The following is a 19,777-nucleotide window of genomic DNA, read 5'->3' on the forward strand; positions in this document are numbered from 1 at the left end:
GTGGAAAGAGAAGAACAAAGCTGGGGCATCATGTTACCTGATTTCAAGCTTTACTACAAGGCTGTGGTCACCAGAACAGCATGGTAGTGGCACAAAAACAGACACATAGATCAATGGAACAGAGTTGAGAGCAATGATGGTCAAATAATCTTTGACAAAGCAGGAAAAAAATATCCAATGGAAAAAAGACAATCTCTTCAATGAACGGTGCTGGGAAAACTGGACACCTATGTATAGAAGAATGAAACTTGACCATTCTCTTACACCATACACAAAGATAAATTCCAAATGGATAAAAGACCTCAACATGAGGCAGGAATCTATCAAAACCCTAGAAGAGAGCATAGGCAGTAACCTCTTCGACATCAGCAACAGCAATTTCTTTCAAGATATGTCTCCAAAGGCAAAGAAAGCAAAAGCAAAAATGAACTTTTGGGACTTCATCAAGTTCAAAAGCTTCTGCATAGGAAAGGAAATGGTCAAAAACAAACAAACAAACAAACAAAAAACCAAAAAACAAACAAACAAACAGGTAACCCATGGAATGGGGGAATATATTACAAATGACACTACAGACAAAGGGCTCATATCCAAGATCAGTAAAGAACTCCTTAAACTCAACACCCAAAAAACTATATAATCATAACAAAAAAACGGGCAGAAGACATGAACAGGCACTTTTCCAAGGAAGTCATACAAATGGCTAACAGACACATGAAAAAATGTTCATCATCATTAGCCATCAGGGAAATTCAAATCAAAATGACATTGAGATACCACCTTACACCAGTTAGAATGGTCAAAAACAACAAGTGTTAGAAAGGATGTGAAAAAAAGAGAACCTGTGTACACTCTTGGTGGGAATGCACACTGGTGCAACCACTTAGGAAAATAGTGTGGAGATTCCTCAAAAAATTAAAAATAGAGCTCCCTAATGACCCAGGAACTGCACTAGTGGGTATTTATCCCAAAGATACAGATGTAGTGAAAGAAGGGCCATATGTACCTCAATGTTCATAGCACCAATGACCACAATTGCCAAACTGTGGAAAGAGCCAAGATGCCCTACAACAGATGAGTGGATAAAGAAGATACTGTCCATATGTACAATGGAATATTATGCAGCCATCAGAAAGGATGAATACCCAACTTCTGTATCAGTTGGATGGGACTGGAGGAGATTATGCTGAGTGAAAAAAGGCAAGCAGAGGAAGTCAATTATATGGTTTCACTTACTTGTGGAGCATAAGAAATAACATGGAGAACATTAGGAGAAGGAAAGGAAGAGTGAATTGGAATAAATTGGAGAGGGAGACAAAGCATGAGGGACTGTGGATTCTGAGAAACAAACTGAGGGTTTTGGAGGAGGAGGAGTGGGGGAATGGGTGAGTCTGATGGTGGGTATTAAGAAGGGCATGGATTGCATAGAGCACTGGGTGTTATATGTAAACAATAAATCTTGGAACACTGAAAAAAATAAAATGAAATTTAAATAAATATTTTAAGAACAACAACAACAACAAAAAAAACTACCCAATTATTTCAAATGTGACAATCAATATTGTACATAAGTATTATTTTAGGGAAAAGAAAATGTTATCTAATTGTTTCCTGATATTATAATTGACAATTTTCCTTTACTTTTACTTCTGTTCCTTGGTACAACATAAATGTATTTTTCTGTGGGCTGACATACTGGCAATATCAGTACTGCCATTCTAGGTTTCTGCTTTAAGGTCTGTAGTGTTGATGATAATGAAGTGAAATGAAGAATAAAAAAGGCAACCCTTTAAACCCTTTATAAATATTCAGAGGCACTGATTTAACTCATATATAAAGGTTCTTGTTTTTGTTTTTGCTTGTTCTGCTCAATGTTTCAAATGCATTCTTGAAAGGATTTTCTATTCTGTCAAATCTATTTCTCCCTAATGTTACCATTAAATACTCTAGCCCAAACTACCTTAATTTTCTCATAAACTAATAACTTTCAAGATATCAACTTGTCTCTTTGTCATATGCATAGTAATCTCATATAATTTGTTCTTCGTGAGCATTCAGTAAGTCTTTCAAATTATAAATGTGAGACTACCCCATCATCTCTGTCCCTATCTCCATTTAAAATGCCTAAATGGATTTTCATTGTTTTTAGAATGAAAAAAATACTCTTTAACAGACACTTCAAGGCACTGTGTGGGATTTTAGTAAAGTTGTAGAATACAAAATTAATATAAGAATTCAGTTGTGTTTCTGTATACCAACAAACTATCAGAAAGAGAAATTAAGAATTAAGTGCATCTAAAATAATAAAATACTTGGGAATAAATTTAACCAAGGTGGTAAAAGATCTGTATACTGAATACTATACAACATTGATGAAAGAAACTAAAGACAACATAAATAAATGAAAGATACTCATGTTCAGGGATTCAGAAAATAAATAGTGCTAAAAAGTCTCCATTACCTACAGCAGTCTACAGATTCAAAGCAATCCCTCCAAAAAGTCCAATGGCATTTTTCACAAATATAGAATAAACAATCCTAGAAGTTGTACAGAACCACAGAAGAATTCAAATAGCCGAAGCAATCTTGAGAAAGAATAACAAAACTTCAGACATCATGCTCCCTAATTTTAAACTATGTTACAAAACTACTGTAATCAAAAAAGTATGGTATTGGTATAAAACAGATGCATTAGTCACTGGAGCAGAATAGAGACCCCAAAAATAAACCCATGTGGTAAATTAATTTTTCACAAAGGAGACAAGAATATACAATGAGGAAAAGATAGTCTTTTTAATAAACAGTGTTAGGAAAACTGGATAGCCATGTGCAAAACAATGAAACTGGACCACTAATGTACACCATACACAAAATAAACATGAAATGTATTGAAGACTTGGACATAAGACCTAAAGCCATAAAACTCCTAGATGAAAACATAGGAGGTAAGCTCTTTGACACTGGTCTTGGCAAAGATATTTTATGTTTGATATCCAGTGCTATTTTGACCCTCAATCTCACTGATTCTTCCACAGAAACTATATTGGCTTTTAGTCTCCTGTTGCCATCCCTTGATTGGAAAGTTTCTCCCTCTCTTCTTCACCTCCTTAGCTCTGATTAGTTCTTTAGTTCTCTTCTGATCATCACTTTTTCCAAGAAATTTGACTGGAGCCTTCTTCTACTAAAGTAAATGCATCTGTAATCAGATCTTATCATACTACTATGCCATTGTTTTGCAGAAGCAAATTTAAATTTCTTCAGGTGAATATTTGATTAATCTCTATATTTTATACTAACTGGCAATTACCAAGGTTCCCAGTGATTCTATATTGATAAACCCAATGGTACATTCTCATCTATCATTCAGTTCTCATCTATCAAGAACATTTAATTCAGTTGCTGATTCCTTAATTTGTTTCAACTTGTTTCTCACCATCCATTTGTTCTTGAGTTTTGAGCACCTAAGAACTCAGTCCTATGATTTTGTTTTCTTCTCTAAATACATTTATGTCTTAGATAAATCCATCCTTTCTTACAGCTTTATATACTACCCATAGACCCCAATTTCCAGATTTTCTTTCTACAGTGCAGAACTTTCTCCTGAATTTCATATTCACATAGCCAATTTCTACCTGTCTTTGTCACTTGGATCTCCAACTTCATGTATTCAAGACAGTTTTCACTATTTTACTCTGTGCTTTCCAACATCTTCTCCATCTTATAAATGTAATTGTGTCCTTCTAGTTTTTCAGGTATATCTATCTATCTATCTATCTAATCTCCAAATCAAACATTGAAATCATCCTACTTTATCCTTTATATGCTGTTACACTTCCATTCAGCAAATTCTATTAGGTATGACTTCAAATGATCACTTCACACCATCTCCATTGCGATGATTCCAGTCCTGCTGCCATCATCTGTCCCCTGATTTCCTGGAAAAGTGTGCTAATGTCTTTCATTGCAAATCTCTCTTCAAGGGAACATCCAAACTGATCTTATAAACACAATCAGCATATGTGCCTCCTCTGTTCAAACTTCAGTGGCTTTTCATCTTACTTAGATCAAAACAAAAATCCCTGCATGATTTGGGTCCTCATTCCCTCTACAACTACACTGTTATTTGCTCACCTAATTCATGCTTCTCTAACTTCTCTTGAATATACTAAATTCCTCACTGCCTTACAGCCTTTCTCTTCCAGATCACCTCAGCTTGGACTCTCAGCATCAATTCTCTCTTCAAATTCTCACTTGCCTCATCTCCATGTTCTACTCCCTTCTCTACTCTGCCTGCAAATTCTTACTCCTCTGCTTTGTTTTTTCATCATAATGCCTATAATATTGCAATACACTATAGTATATAATTTACTTTTTTTTCCCTCACTGATATACTTACAACTGTCCCTGGCAATGTTGAATGAATAAATGAAAGAATAAATGAGTGAAAGCCTCATGGAGTCAAAAATAAAGCAATATTTTTTCTCCCCATTGTATCTTGGCACAGTATAGACATTTAGTGAAAACTTAATTAAATTAAGAAACATTTGTTCACTCCTTTTCCAAGGATGGTCAGTAAGAAAAAGCATAGAATGGGTATCATTATTACAAAGTCTTTCCCTGCACATGAATCATTGGCATTGACTCAGAACAAGGGCAATGTTTTATTTATTACTAAATATCAAGTCCTTGGCTATGTGATTATGCCTTATTTAATTAATAACTATTTACATCTGGATATCAATTAGCTATTTTAAAAGTGTTTTCACATATCCTTTTTGATATCATTATAAAATCATTTTATTTATCATTATAATTCCATGAGGTAGATAGTATTGGTATTTTTATCCTTACCTTACTCATTTGAAAAAGCAAATAAATAATAGAACAGTTACTAAAACACAGGTACTTTGATAACCATCTCTAAAGCTGTTAATAGAACATTTTGATAGTAATAAATATTTTATGCTATGATTTCAAGTCAAATGACTCTTTTCCACTAAAAACACAAAACCGTCACTCCATCTAAATTGAAATATAAATTAGAATTTATTTTCAATGAAATTTAACTGTTGGCTTTAGAGCACTTATCTTGAAACTGCCCTGAAATGCACAACTATTAAACATTGATCACTATATTTCCCCTTGTAATAGACTTTTTTGTGTGTGTTTGGAAACCTGTAAGAAACCACAAACCTTGGGATTTTAATTACAGACTTTCTAAACTCCACACAGCAGCTGCAGAATAGGCAAATACCAATTTTATTAACATAATAGAATGACATGAACCAATTGAATGAATTGAGTCCCAGAAGATTCTGTCCTTTGGATGAGATGTGTTTAGATAGAATAAAATAACATTACAATGATTTATTTATGATGGAAATGAGGACATAAACTTAAAGTGGCAACACAAACTAATTTCTAATTGCTATACAAAGTTGTACCCTGCAAATGAGCTATGTTTACACATATGTTCACAGGAAAGCTCCAAACTTTATTTTCATTTCAAGAGTAAAAGGGAGGCAGGGGGAAATGAAACTTCATTAAATTAAGAGAAAAATAATATTCTTTTAGATTTGTGAATGAAGTATCTAGAGGGGTCTTTCTATTCCGACCCACACTAATTTGTACTATGCAACATGAAGGACAATTGTTCAACAGTAACGAATAAGATACTCCACAGAGGAAATACATCAAATACATGTCCAAACCCTTATCCAGTGAGAAATAAAAACCAGAAACTACATTAAGTGTAACTGCAGTTTAAAAACAAGAAAAGTTATCTGCATTTTGACCCACTGAATCATCTTTCAATAAAATTTTAATGAACATAACTCTTTAACCCTCTTCCAATTTCAGCATTTCACTTTAGTTATGACTAAAGCTTTTCTAGAACACTATTCTTCTTATTTTTTTTTAAGATTTTATTTATTTATTTGACAGAGAGAAATCACAAGTAGGCAGAGAGGCAGGCAGAGAGAGAGAGAGAGGAGGAAGCAGGCTCCCTGCCGAGCAGAGAGCCCGATGCGGGACTCGATCCCAGGACCCTGAGATCATGACCTGAGCCGAAGGCAGCGGCCCAACCACTGAGCCACCCAGGCGCCCACTATTCTTCTTATTGAGAAACTACTGCCTCATCTTTCCAGAGAGAGAATATCTGAGGAGTGAGGTTAACATATGATGAATGAATGAGAGACTCAAAGAAAAAGAATGAAAAACAAGAAATCTACTGGGAGAATATTTCCCTTGCCACTAGGTAAGTGCCACTAGATAGGTCCCATTTATTTCTTCCCAATAACAACTGCTCATCATTCTACTTTACCCGCATTCACAGCCCCAATCCTACTTGGGTGAATGGGACCTAGACAAATATATTTAAATAAGTAAATAACCTTAAGGTGAATTGTAATGATTAATTTACTCTGAAATCTTTAAAGCCTTTAAAAGAGTAAAAGCTAGAACTCAGGAGTCAGTAACTCTGATTTGAAATTGTTGGCTTCCCTCTTAACTGATTTTGTGAACTTAAATTTCTTAATTCTTTGCTTCATCTTCCTCATTAAAAAAAAAATCAAGGTAAAAATAGTATCTATCTCAAAACGTTTTATGAGGGTCAAATTAGAAAACACATGCACAGTGTTTAGTGTAGTGTCTCACACATAGTAAACATTAAAAATGTTAGCTATATAGTTATAATTGTTAACCATTTTTTTAAAAAGTTAGAAAAAGGCTGCAGTGATAAAATTACATATTTAAAAACATCATTGCATTATCATATATATCAGTATCTGTCAATTTTCCTGGAGAAGTGAGATGAAGTAGAAGGTAGATTAAGTTTGGAAGTTTTCCTTCCATTTCTATTTTTTGGAACAGTTTTAGGAGAATAGGAATTAGTTCTTCTTTAAATGTTTGGTAGAATTCCCCCGGGAAGCCGTCTGGCCCTGGGCTTTTGTTTGTTTGGAGATTTTTAATGACTGTTTCAATCTCCTTACTGGTTATGGGTCTGTTCAGGCTTTCTATTTCTTCCTGGTTCAGTTGTGGTAGTTTATATGTTTCTAGGAATGCATCCATTTCTTCCAGATTGTCAAATTTATTGCCGTAGAGTTGCTCATAGTATGTTCTTATAATACTTTGTATTTCTTTGGTCACAGACACATGAAAAAGTGCTCCATATCACTCGGCATCAGGGAAATACAAATCAAAACCACAATGCGATATCACCTCACACCAGTCAGAATGGCTAAAATCAACAAGTCAGGAAATGACAGATGCTGGCGAGGATGCGGAGAAAGGGGCACCCTCCTACACTGTTGGTGGGAATGCAAGCTGATGCAACCTCTCTGGAAAACAGCATGGAGGTTCTTCAAATTGTTGAAAATAGAACTGCCCTATGACCCAGCAATTGCACTATTGGGTATTTACCCTAAAGATACAAACGTAGTGATCCAAAGGGGCACGTGTACTCGAATGTTTATAGCAGCAATGTCCACAATAGCCAAACTATGGAAAGAACCTAGATGTCCATCAACAGATGAATGGATCAAGAAGATGTGGTATATATACACAATGGAATACTATGCAGCCATCAAAAGAAATGAAATCTTGCCATTTGCGACAACATGGATGGAACTAGAGCGTATCATGCTTAGCGAAATAAGTCAGGCGGAGAAAGACAACTATCATATGATCTCCCTGATATGAGGAAGTGGTGTTGCAACATGGGGGCTTAAGTGGGTAGGAGAAGAATAAATGAAACAAGATGGGATTGGGAGGGAGACAAACCATAAGTGACTCTTAATCTCACAAAACAAACTGAGGGTTGCTTGGGGGAGGGGGTTTGGGAGAAGGGGGTGGGATTATGGACATTGGGGAGGGTATGTGCTTTGGTGAGTGCTATGAAGTGTGTAAACCTGGTGATTCACAGACCTGTACCACTGGGGATAAAAATATATGTTTATAAAAAATAAAAAAATTATATTAAAAAAAAAGAAGGTAGATTAAGAAAAGCAACCTTCTAAAAAGTATGGCCTTGCACTTGACCCCCTTAGTGAATACATTATAGGGACATAATATGCTTTTAAATTCCCTTACATGTAATCCCCTATTATCTTTAAGAAATACTTCCCAAGACCCCCAGTGGATTACTAAAACCACAGATAATACTGAATCTTATATTCACTATGATTTTTCCCATACCTACGTATCTATGATAAAGTTTAATTTATAAATTAGTCACCAAGATTAACAATAATAAAATAAAACAAAATTTATAATAGAATTTGTAACAATATACTGAAATTAAAATTTTGTGAATGTGGCCTCTCCCTCTCTCATAACATCTTACTGTGCTGTGCTCAGTCTTCTTGCAATGATGTGAGATGATAAAATGCCTACATGATGAGATGAAATTAAGTGAATGACACAGGCATGATGATGTAGCATTAGGCTAATATTGACCTGACAATAGTCAGAAGGAAGATCGTCTGCTTCCAGACTAGGCTGACTGCTGGCAACTGAAACCATGGAAGGCTAAACTGTGGAGAAAGGGTGACTGCTATATTTCTAACATTACCAATATATTTCCTTAGAATAGCTTCATGTGGGATAAATAAACATAAGCTTCAATCCAAATCCAAACAGCTTCAATAAAAGGAGTTGAGTGATATTTTCAAAAGAAATTATATATAATCTTATTCTTCGATTTCTTCACCTGATGATAAAAGGAAGTAATTTTTACATTTTAAATATTATATAAGCCTTGCTATAACATAATCTTCTTATTTTTTTCTCCTTCTCTTTTGCTATTGGGTTGAACTTTTTAATATCATTTATATACTTTGGATTTTAATATTGAAATGTAAAGAAAAATGCAAATACCTAACTGGACCATTCATGTTATATATTATGTGTTTATTTTAATGTTATAATTAATATAAACATATGAATGCTATCATGATGATGAAATATTACAGATACTCAGAAAATTTTAGATTTTGGATTTGTTTTTGACTATATTTGTTTTCTTTCCACAGACATCATTTAAAGAAATAATAGTAATGATTATTACAATAATGATAGGTAAAATTTACTGCGAGGTTATTATGAGCCATTTCCTAGGTTAATCTTTTTTTATACATTAGCCCATATAATTTTCAAAACAACTGAATGTTGAGTGAAGTTAATCAAATTGTCCAGGTGTTCAATTCAGGTAAGTTGAAAAACTAGGATTGGATTTATGTCTGACTACAAAATGGAAGTTCTTGATATATAGTGCATATTATAGGAGTACAAACTGAAATACTGGTTCTCTACTTAAGACAAGACTATAGTTTGAAGCAATGTCTCAATTTCAACTTCTTTTGTGCCTTTCAATTCACCCTCAAAAGGTATAATATGATGTTATATTTTGATTGAATAGCAGACTTTATATTTACACCTGAATAAATCATTTATTTAATAATATTATGTGTGACTAGCACTTAAATCCAGTAAATTGAAATGCTGATTCTTCTCTAGACCACATACATATCTCAATTTAGATTGCTGAGTGCCCTTCATTATCTTTTAATTCTTATGCAAAGTCAGAATAATTATGTTAATTTTTATTTGAACACTGGATAATGATTATATGATTAAAGGTAATAGCAAGAAATGACATAAAAATGTTATCCCCACTATAGTTGCCAAATTCTGAATAAAAAATAAAGCCTAAAAATCAGATTGAAGATTTAAAATATATATAATGGTTTAAAACTATTTAGAAATTTTGTACTATTCTGGAACAATATTAATCACATGATACATTTAGTCCATAGGTTTATAATGAGTGAAATAAAGTCATTTCATGCAAAGAAATTTAGGAACACCAAATTACCTTTTTCACTATCTTTAAGTGACAAAGCATAGATGATCTTAACTGAAATATGAGTATAGGATATATGAATGCAAGTTAGATTGTAGATTGCTGATGTATGAATTCATTGTGATATATGGATATAGGATAGGTTGTAGAATATTGAGAATTGAAGCAGGAGACAAGTTAGAAACTATTCCAGGGAAGCTCTCAGAAATGAGCATTTTGAAGAAGAGGGATCGATGCAAAAGCTACTATCCTCCTATTAAAATTGGGAAACAATTAGGACAATAATTTTATCTCCATAAAATTAGGACCACTTATAACCCACACTAGTTATGGGGGCCATTAGGGTGGCAGAATTACATGTTTCAAATAATCTAGGAAATCAGGCAAATATTTCTTCATGAGAAGAAATGGCAAACCCCAAAGTTTCAGATTTACCAAAAAAAAAAAAAAAAAAAAAGAGAGAGAGAGAGAATTTTTGTTTTTACAATCAAGTAGAAATATTCAGTAGGATGATGAAAATATCAGAGAAGATTAGTAAATCAAGTCTAGGAAAGGGTTAACTAAAATGAGCTAAGAACACTTTAGAGGAAGAAGGTGATTATAATAATCTGTTCTCTTTCAATGTAAGCAAGAGAAACCTATCTAGAAAGTTAACTAAAAGAGAGACATGTCCTAATATATTAAAACAAGGGAACTGGACACCATGAGGGCACTCTCTTAACTCTTACTTTTTGTACATTCCTGTTTCTCTTTTTTCAAACTTAATTCATCTTTTTCAGTCTACCTATATAATTTATAGCTGCAAAATAGAATAAAACTGATTCCCATTTCTCATCCTTTTTTTTTTGCCTCTTTCAGTTTTGCTATTCTTTCCTTCTTCTTTCCCAGTTTTTTCAGGAGAGGAATTTGATTGAATCATTTGTCTTTCTCTTAAGACTCAACAATGATGAGAAAGGTTGGTTGTGGGTACATAACCATCTAGAAAATGGCTACTTCCTGTATTTTGTAGGAGGTGAAGTTCATCTCTATGAGATGATGTAGAGAGCTAACCAAACTGCAAGAGGTGATCTTTTCAGGGTCAAAGATATAACCTAAAGAAAACCTATATCCCAGAATAAGATAGAAAAGGAGAGAAAAAAAGGCAAAGAACAGTTAAGAAGAAGATGAAGTCTAAACCAAGAGAAGTAGAAAATCAAAAGAAACAATATATATTCAGCAGGGGGAAAATGAATAATATGTGGATTGGAAAATTACCAGTGGATTTGACCACTAAAGAATTAGTGATCATCAGAATGACAGTTTCTACACAGATAAGGAAAGGGTTAGTTGCTACATGATTTGATGATATTCAGATATATCATGTTTATACTATTGCCCTCAGATACTAGCATAATAACCAATATATATTTTAAAAAAGGAGTGAGAGAAAATTAGAGTAATTTTCTATGACATTCCTAATAACTGCTGTCTCCTAGTGAACTCTCTTTTTATCTGAACACCCATAAATTGCTGTTCTAAGAGTCTGTTTTAAAATGTTACTGGGAATTTAGTGTCAAATTGACCAGTCTATGGGTTCTTGAATGTAATCCTTTCTCAAAAACAAAACAAAACAAAACAAAAACAAACAAATAAACAAACAAAACAAGACACATTTTTCTTCCCAGTATTCCAGAAGCTCTCTAAATTTGGATGATTCCATAAAGCTAAATGAATGAGATGTGATCTCCAAAATTTTCCTTGGTTCCCTGGGATGTGCTTTGTTTGGGTCAGGAGAAATAAACTATTTTTAAGCAACCATCTGCTCTTGCATTACCTTTCATTTTATTTTCCTCTTTCCCACAATTCTTTTCTTTTTTTTTTTTTTTTTTTTTTTACTTTTCCTGTTTGAAGACCATTTGCTTTGACATAGAAATTGGACAATAAAACACTGAGTAGTCCTTTCTGTTGTCTCTATATAATATACATCTGCCTCAAACCAACATTAGAAATAAAATTTCAATTTCTACTTGAGGCCCAGTTCATTTTAGAAGGGGTCATTTTTGGTCTCCATAACACTGCAGATGCAAAAACATGGGTGGCATAGGATAAACTATGTCCTTAAGCTCCCTGCAGTTTTGTACACAAGTGGAAAAATGAGACTCAAATAAAATTGGAAGTATGGGATGGCAGGGATGTCTTCATGGGAAGTGTTAAATTGGGCATGGGAATATGTTTGCATTGCAAAATCATAGCCAGCTTGAATCCTGACATGATTTTACAGACACTTGTAACATAATTTATGGCTGTAATCTTCCAATTAAAAGTTGGTTCCTGGACTTCATAACCTGTTTATTGTACATTGAATTATCATCTATTGTTTTTAGGAATTACCAAGTGAACATAGATGTGATTATTATGAGCGGTTTTATGTAATCAAATGAAGTGATGACTTACAATCACACAATTTTATGTCATATCATCAAAATTTTTTCCTCTACTCTCATAAAAACATAGGATCTCACTCAAAAGGTGTCCTCACAATCCTTAAATGGGCTGTAGTCATTCCTGCTTTCATATGTTAGTATATATTTTTGAATTCTTTTTTCTATGTGCGACTTTTTTCCTGTGTACTCTACCCATCCTTTAATAATCAGTTCAAGCCCCACCCCTGAGGTAAAGCATTCTCCGAGGAGGATTTTTTTTTTAATATAATTTTTTATTTTTTATAAACATATATTTTTATCCCCAGGGGTCCAGGTCTGTGAATCACCAGGTTTACACACTTCACAGCACTCACCAAAGCACATACCCTCCCCAATGTCCATAATACCACCCCCTTCTCCCAAACCCCCTCCCCCCAGCAACCCTCAGTTTGTTTTGTGAGATTAAGAGGATTTTAATTTCAATATGTATCTCTTTCCCTAACTCCCTTTACAATTAGGTTCTATATACTACAATTCACACATTATTATACATTGTTCTTAATTCTTCATTCTTACAGCTGTACTTTTTGGCTTTTATTATATACATTATGCTTATTTATTCATAAATGTATTCATTATCAGGTAATAAACACTTTGTGAATGTGTTTCTTTTGTTCACAACCAGAAATAAAATTATTATGGCAAGAACTGGCTAATCCTATTAACACATTTATTTGAACAACATACACAGTATAAGTGGAGGCTGAAACAAAGGGTAACAACAATTTTGCCACCTTGTCTTTTATATTTTCAGTGGTCTATAAAATAAATAAAATACTAGGAAAATAGTAGTTGCATACTAAATGCTTAGATTTATAAATAGGGAGCAGTTAACACTTCAAAGATGAACCTATGTCATAGTGTTTAAACTAGCTCTAAAACTAGAACCTGGAGGAATACAGAGCTGAAGGGAGATGAATAATGGAGAAGGGTGGCCTTGTGGTGAATCTGAATATGAGAAATGGTGAAGGAGGCAAAACTACCTGGTAGTTCCTCCTGAGTACATGGAGGAAGATATTAGGCAGGACAATACTAAGATTCAGAAAACTCTCCACAGAGAGGTATATTTGTGAAAAGCAAAAGAAACTAGCATTATTTAAAATGTGAGTAGCAGCAGGAAGTCTACCAATTATTTTACATATTTCACCTAACTCGATCTTCATGACAATCTTTTATAGTTTTTATTCTTTTTATTGTTATTTATACTCTGTAGAAGAGGAAACTGAAGATAATAGATATATGACCAATAGGGTAAATGTAGTTTTGCTCTATATATGAAAGATACTTGAAAAATAAATGAAGGATAAAATGAAGGATAAAAGAAACATATATTTGCTATATAAGAAGAAGAAAAAATAAATATATAGATTGCTCTTGAGACTATACAATCAAAACATATAAACTATAAACCTATGATAAATATACATATATTTGAATTTTTTTTCAAAACCGTAACAACACATTGAGCCAAAAGTCTTTTTCCTTTCAGGGAGATATTCTGGCATTAGACAAGTACATCCTCTCTCATGAAATTATATTTCCAGGATTCTAGCAAATATAAACTTAATCCAACCAGGAAATGGAAGAAAAGTCATAAATAGAAATGTACAGTATATAATATTCATTTTTTAAAGGATTTTTTTTCCTTTCACATAATTCTCTGAAGGCTTGGTCACTTCTGAGACTTTGTATCAGCTTTATTTTATGCTGTACTTTTTCCAATTCACAATTTTATCAAAGGAATTAAGGTCAACAGGCAAAATATTGGTACACAAAAGCACTGTATTCCACTTGGAATAAAGTGAAAAGCAAAGCAAGAAAACAAACAAACAATCATGCAAACATCAACATATATCAGAAACTGAATATTTGAAATAATATATATTTATATTTGTAGGAATTTATGACTAATGTTGGTACACTGAACTAGCATTATCACTAACAGAATTGGCTCCATCAATTAACATGGCTTGGAAGATTGAGGGAAAAAAAAAAGAAAAGAATCATGGTGAGTCATGCAGAATGGATAGGAGCTCACCTTTAACTTTACTCTTTGAAGCAGCCGCTGGTTCCAAGGAAAGATTGCACAAGAAGAGAACAAACATATTAGATATTAGACAGAGTGTCTAGTAAGAAAAAGAGATATGTTATTATTAAACTCTAAGGAGGTAATATTTATCAATCAACACACTTTATAGGAAAAGAATCTATAATTAAGAAAATAATAGTTGGTTACATTTTGTTAGTATATGATTAAAATCTTTGAATAAGAAAGAATAAAATAGATGGGAGACAGTGCAAATTCCAAACACCATAAGGACTACATGAATTACTTTTAAGGACCGTATATCTTTTCTTTCTCCCTCCTTAACTCAACATTAGTTAATTGAATTAAAGAAAGCGAATTGGGGAAAATCAGAGGGGAAGACAAACCATGAGAGACTGTGGACTCTGAGAAACAAACTGAAGGTTTTGGAGGGGAGGAGAGTGGGGGGTTGGGTAAGACTGGTGGTAGTTATTAAGGAGGGTAAATATTGCATGGAGCACTGGGTGTGGTGCATAAACAATAAATTTTGGAACACTGAAAAAATAAAATAAAATAAAATAAAATAAGAAATACATATACTTAAATATATTTTATTTTATTTAATGATTAAAATCTAACCCATAAGATTCATTGCATTTGCTGAGTGCTTACTAAGTGCCAGAGCCTGAGGTTAAGTATTTTCTACCCACTTGCCACATAATAATGACAGTTTCAAGAAGCAAGTTATGTACTCTGAAAACTATAGAACACTTATGAAAGAAATTGAAGAGGACACCAAGAAATGGAAAAATATTCCATGCTCATGGATTAAAACAAACATTATTCAAATGTCTATACTACACAAAGCAAACTACATGTGCAATGGCATTCCTATCAAAATACCACCAACATTTTCTACAGAGCTAGAACAAATAATCCTAAAATTTGTATGGAACCACAAAAGACCCCAAAGAGCTGAAACAATCCTGAAAAAGAAAAGCAAAGTTGGGGCATCATGATTCCAGGCTCCAAGCTATATTAGAAAACTATAGTCATCAAGCAGTATGGTACTGGCACAAAAGCATATTGATCAAAAGAATGGAATAGAAAACCCAGAAATGGACCCACAACTATATGGTCAAATAATCTTCAACAAAGCAGGAAGGAATACCCAATGGAAGAAAAGTCTCTTCAACAAATGGACAGCAACATGCAGAAGATTGAAACAGGACCACTTTCTTACACCATACACACACACACACATAATTCAAAATAGATGAAAGATTTAAATGTGAGTTAGGAAACCATCAACAACCTAGAAGGAACAATCTTTTTGACCTTGACCATAGCAACTTCTCACTAGACATGTCGCCAGAGGCAAGGGAAACAAAAGAAAAATTGAACTATTGAGAGTTCGAGATAAAAAATCTTCCACAGAGTGAACATAACAATCACCAAAACTAAAAGATAACTTTTGGAATGGGAGATGATATTTGCAAGTGACATATCTGATAAAGGGTTACTATATAAAATATTTAAAGAACTTAGAAAACTCAACACCTCAAAACAAATAATTCAGTTAAAAAATGGGCAGAAGACATGAATAGACATGAATAGACATTTTTCCAAAGAAGACAATGAAATGGCTAAGAGACACATGAAAATATGCTCAATATCACTCATCATCAGAGAAATACAAATCAAAATCACAATGAGATACCACCTCACACATTCGTCAGAATGGCTAAAACTGACAACAGGTGTTGGTGAGGATTTGGAGAAAGGGGAACTCTCACACTGTTGGTGAGATGCAAACTGATGCAGCAACTCTCGGAAACAGTATGGAGCATCTTCAAAAAGTTAAAAATAGAACTGCCCTACAATGCAGCAATTGCACTACTAGGTATTTACCCAAGGGTTACAAAAATACAGATTTGTAGGGATACATGTACCATGATATTAATAGAGGCATTATTAACAACTAAACTATGGAAAGAGCCCAAATATCCATTGACATGGACAAAGACATGGATAAAGAAATTGTGTGTGTGTGTGTGTGTGTGTGTGTGTGTGTGTGTGTACCTGCACACATACGTATGAAATGGAATATTACTCAGCCATCAAAAGGATGAAATATTGCCATTTACAATGACATGGACAGAGCTAGAATGCATTATGCTAAGCAAAATAAGTCAGAGAAAGACAAATACCATGTGATTTCAATCATCTGTGGAATTTAAAACACGTTACAGGTGAACAGATGGGAGGAGGAAAAAAAGAGGGAAACAAACCATATGAGACTCTTAAAGATAGAGAACAAACTGAGAGCCAGTGGAGGGAGGTAGGTGGGGGTGGGATAGATGGGGGATGGGTATTAATGAGGACACTTGTTATGATGAACACAGGGTGCTGTATGGAAGTAATGAATCACTGAATTCCACTCCTGAAACCAGTAGTCCACTGTGTGTTGATTAACTAGAATTTAAATACAAATTTAGAGAGAAAAAAAGAAGTTTCGTTATCATTTTCTCACAGATGTGGAAACTAAGACTCAGAAAAGTCAAATTACTTGCTGACCATGACACAACTGGAAAGAAGCAAATTTGGGATTTGATCTTAGCTGTGTCTAATTTCTAAATCTGTGAACTTGGGACTTAAGGCACTGTTCAATTGCCAACTGAACTGCAAATATCAGGTCTACAAAGCCAAATCAAAATTGAATGATTCACTAGTCTTCAGCTATTTGGTACTTTGTATTTGGTACTTTGGTATTTGGTTGACTACATAGGTATAAAACTAGAAAACTCCATTATTTTAAATGGCATTATCCCCATTAAGAAGTAGAAATTTCAATTTATTTTTATCTAATGGCAAACACTATTTAGGTCCAGAAGTACACTTAATGAGGAAATTAGAAGAGTCATACAAGAGAGTCCTTTACTCAAAGAAAGGCTTCTAGATGCAATGCAGAAATACCTTTAAACAGTTTGCTATTGTTAGAAAAAAAAAATTTTTGCAATTTTTTTTTTAAAGATTTTATTTATTTGTCAGAGAGTGAGCGAGCAAGAGCGAGCACAGGAAGAGTGGAAGGCAGAGTCAGAGGGAGAAGCAGGTTCCCTGCGGAGCAAGGAGCCGGATGTGGGACTCGATCCCAGGACGCTGGGATCATGACCTGAGCCGAAGGCAGCTGCTTAACCAACTGAGCCACCTAGGCGTCCCAGTTTTGCAATTTTTGTAAAAGCCAGTAACATACATATTTTGTGTGTCGGTTTCCCAAAGAGGATCATACACATGACTTTGTAGTCTTTCCTTCACATTTTCCAGGTTGATGCATGGCATTCTAACTCACTATTTTAACAGTTGTGTATTTTCCCACAGTCTCTATGAATGTGAGACTATTTCCCTATTGATAAACAATCAGGTCAGTTGTGGAGTACTTTTTTTTTTTTTTTCCTTCTACTAACAATACTGCAATGCTCATCCTATGTCATACCCGTTATGTATTATAGTGGTGTTTAGTTTCTGTAGACAAGCTCTGCAGGTTGTTCTCATTTTTTTTTTTTTTCAGGAAAAAAAAAAAGCCCAACAAAGATGAAGACCTTTAAATATTGCAGATGGAAGGGTTGAGATTATTTGGAAAGGAAATTCACAGTATATTGAATGCTCTAAAATAAGAAGAAACCAGAATAAGAGAAAATAAATAGAAAAGAATAGAATCCAATGTTTCAAATAAATGATACACTGCAAACTCCTTTGCTCTTTTAAAATGTTGCATTTAACTATTCTTACTACATGATTTTTTTAAAATATTTTGCTTATTTATTTGACTAACAGAGATCACAAGTAGGCAGACAGGCAGGCAGAGAAAGAGGAAGGGAAGCAGGCTCCTTGTTGAGCAGAGAACCCAATGCGGGGCTCTATCCCAGGACCCTGAGATCATGACCTGAGCCGAAGGCAGAGGCTTTAACCCCCTGAGCCACCCAGGTGCCCCTTACTATATGTTTTTCAACTAAAATTGAGGTCTTAGTTTCTTCAAAGAAGTTTACTGGATTTCAAAATTCTAATCACTGGGAATTATTTTCCTCTTTTGTATTATTTTTAAGGTTGCACAAGGCTGAAACACATTGTTAGAATATGCAAAATGTTTTTTGCCTCAATTTCAAGAAAATATTTCAATGCATCAGTGTACTCATTTGTTCAAATGAGGAGAAATTTTGCTTCAAATTCAAATTTATCACTTAAAAACTTTAGCATGAATTGAAAGAAAAATTATGAAAACCCCTTAAAAATATTTAAGATAATAACTAGTATTTAATATGTAAAGATACAACCAATATTGTATAAAGATTCATATTGAATTGAATAAAAATAGAGAAATTAAAATAGAAAAGACAAATCTTTACATTTCTTAGGGGAATGGAGGTGAATTATTGAAAGTTCTCAAACATTACACAAAGGCAGATGATTGTATTCTTAAATTATTGGGTAGAAACCAACATAGAATAGAAAGGAAAACAGAAGCTCTATGCCTGTTTCTGTGTGTTCAGGCAGCTAATACTAAACTAGACTGGTTAATATAATTGGAAAGAGGCCAGGCTACCAGGCTTGTTAGCCCAATTATAATTCTCTGCATATTCAATAAAAGAAGCCAAGATGACAGCAATACTGTCATAAATGTCATGTTCAATACTTGTAAGATTTTCCATTGTCAGCATAGCCCAATTATAAGTCAATTGTAAAGTGCACATTGCACACCACCCAAAAGTGACTGAAAATTATCTTTAAAATGCTTTTTTAATGTTCATAGTTAAAATGAAAAGAAAGGAAATAAAGGTATTGACCAGAGAAAAGTTTTAGAGATGACATAAACATTTCTTCACATTTATACTAAAAGCACAATTTGTAACTATAACATTATAGTTGTTCATACTATTTTTTTCAGAGATGATTAGTTAAATATTAAACTTGTAACTGCTATTATATTAATAATGTGAAAACTTTGGCATACAACTTTTGAAGAAAAGTATGAATAGTAACAGAATTATCATAGTTATTTATATACAATTTCAGAATATTTAGTGAATATTAGACATTATATTAATAAAGTTTAACTCCAAAAACTCCAGTATAAATGATGAAAAAGTTAAATACAATTAGTTGATTATGTTAACAATAGAGTTACATTGAATTAATTGACACTCTATCTTAAAGATATCACTAATAAATTCATGAAGTATTTTGTGAACTCTAAGACACTGTTTCTTAAAATAAAGTACAAAAACTATAAATAGGGCATGAGGGCATACTCAACTCAGGGGAGATTAGACCAATTTTACCTAACTCAAAATTGATACAAACTAGACACATTTTCTTTTAATTCCTACTTCTTATTTTAAGATTTACTATCATAACAAAAGAGTGATATATTTT

General features: G+C 33.5%; 1 protein-coding gene across 4 annotated transcripts in view; it reads right to left on the reverse strand.

The window, feature by feature from the left end:
• Positions 1-19,777, reverse strand: part of CADM2 (cell adhesion molecule 2) — a 1,101,138-nt gene that overhangs the window by 321,182 nt on the left and 760,179 nt on the right. For 2 of the 4 annotated variants that reach the window (XM_059392144.1, XM_059392141.1), the window contains exon 2: positions 14,360-14,386. The exons of the other annotated variants lie outside the window; for them this stretch is intronic. In XM_059392144.1, coding sequence (XP_059248127.1) covers positions 14,360-14,386 — 27 coding nt within the window. The remainder of the gene's footprint in view (positions 1-14,359; positions 14,387-19,777) is intronic. 4 annotated transcript variants of the gene reach the window in all.

Source organism: Mustela nigripes, chromosome 2 (genome assembly GCF_022355385.1).
Source record: "Mustela nigripes isolate SB6536 chromosome 2, MUSNIG.SB6536, whole genome shotgun sequence".
In the NCBI taxonomy this organism is placed as follows: Eukaryota; Metazoa; Chordata; class Mammalia; order Carnivora; family Mustelidae; genus Mustela; species Mustela nigripes.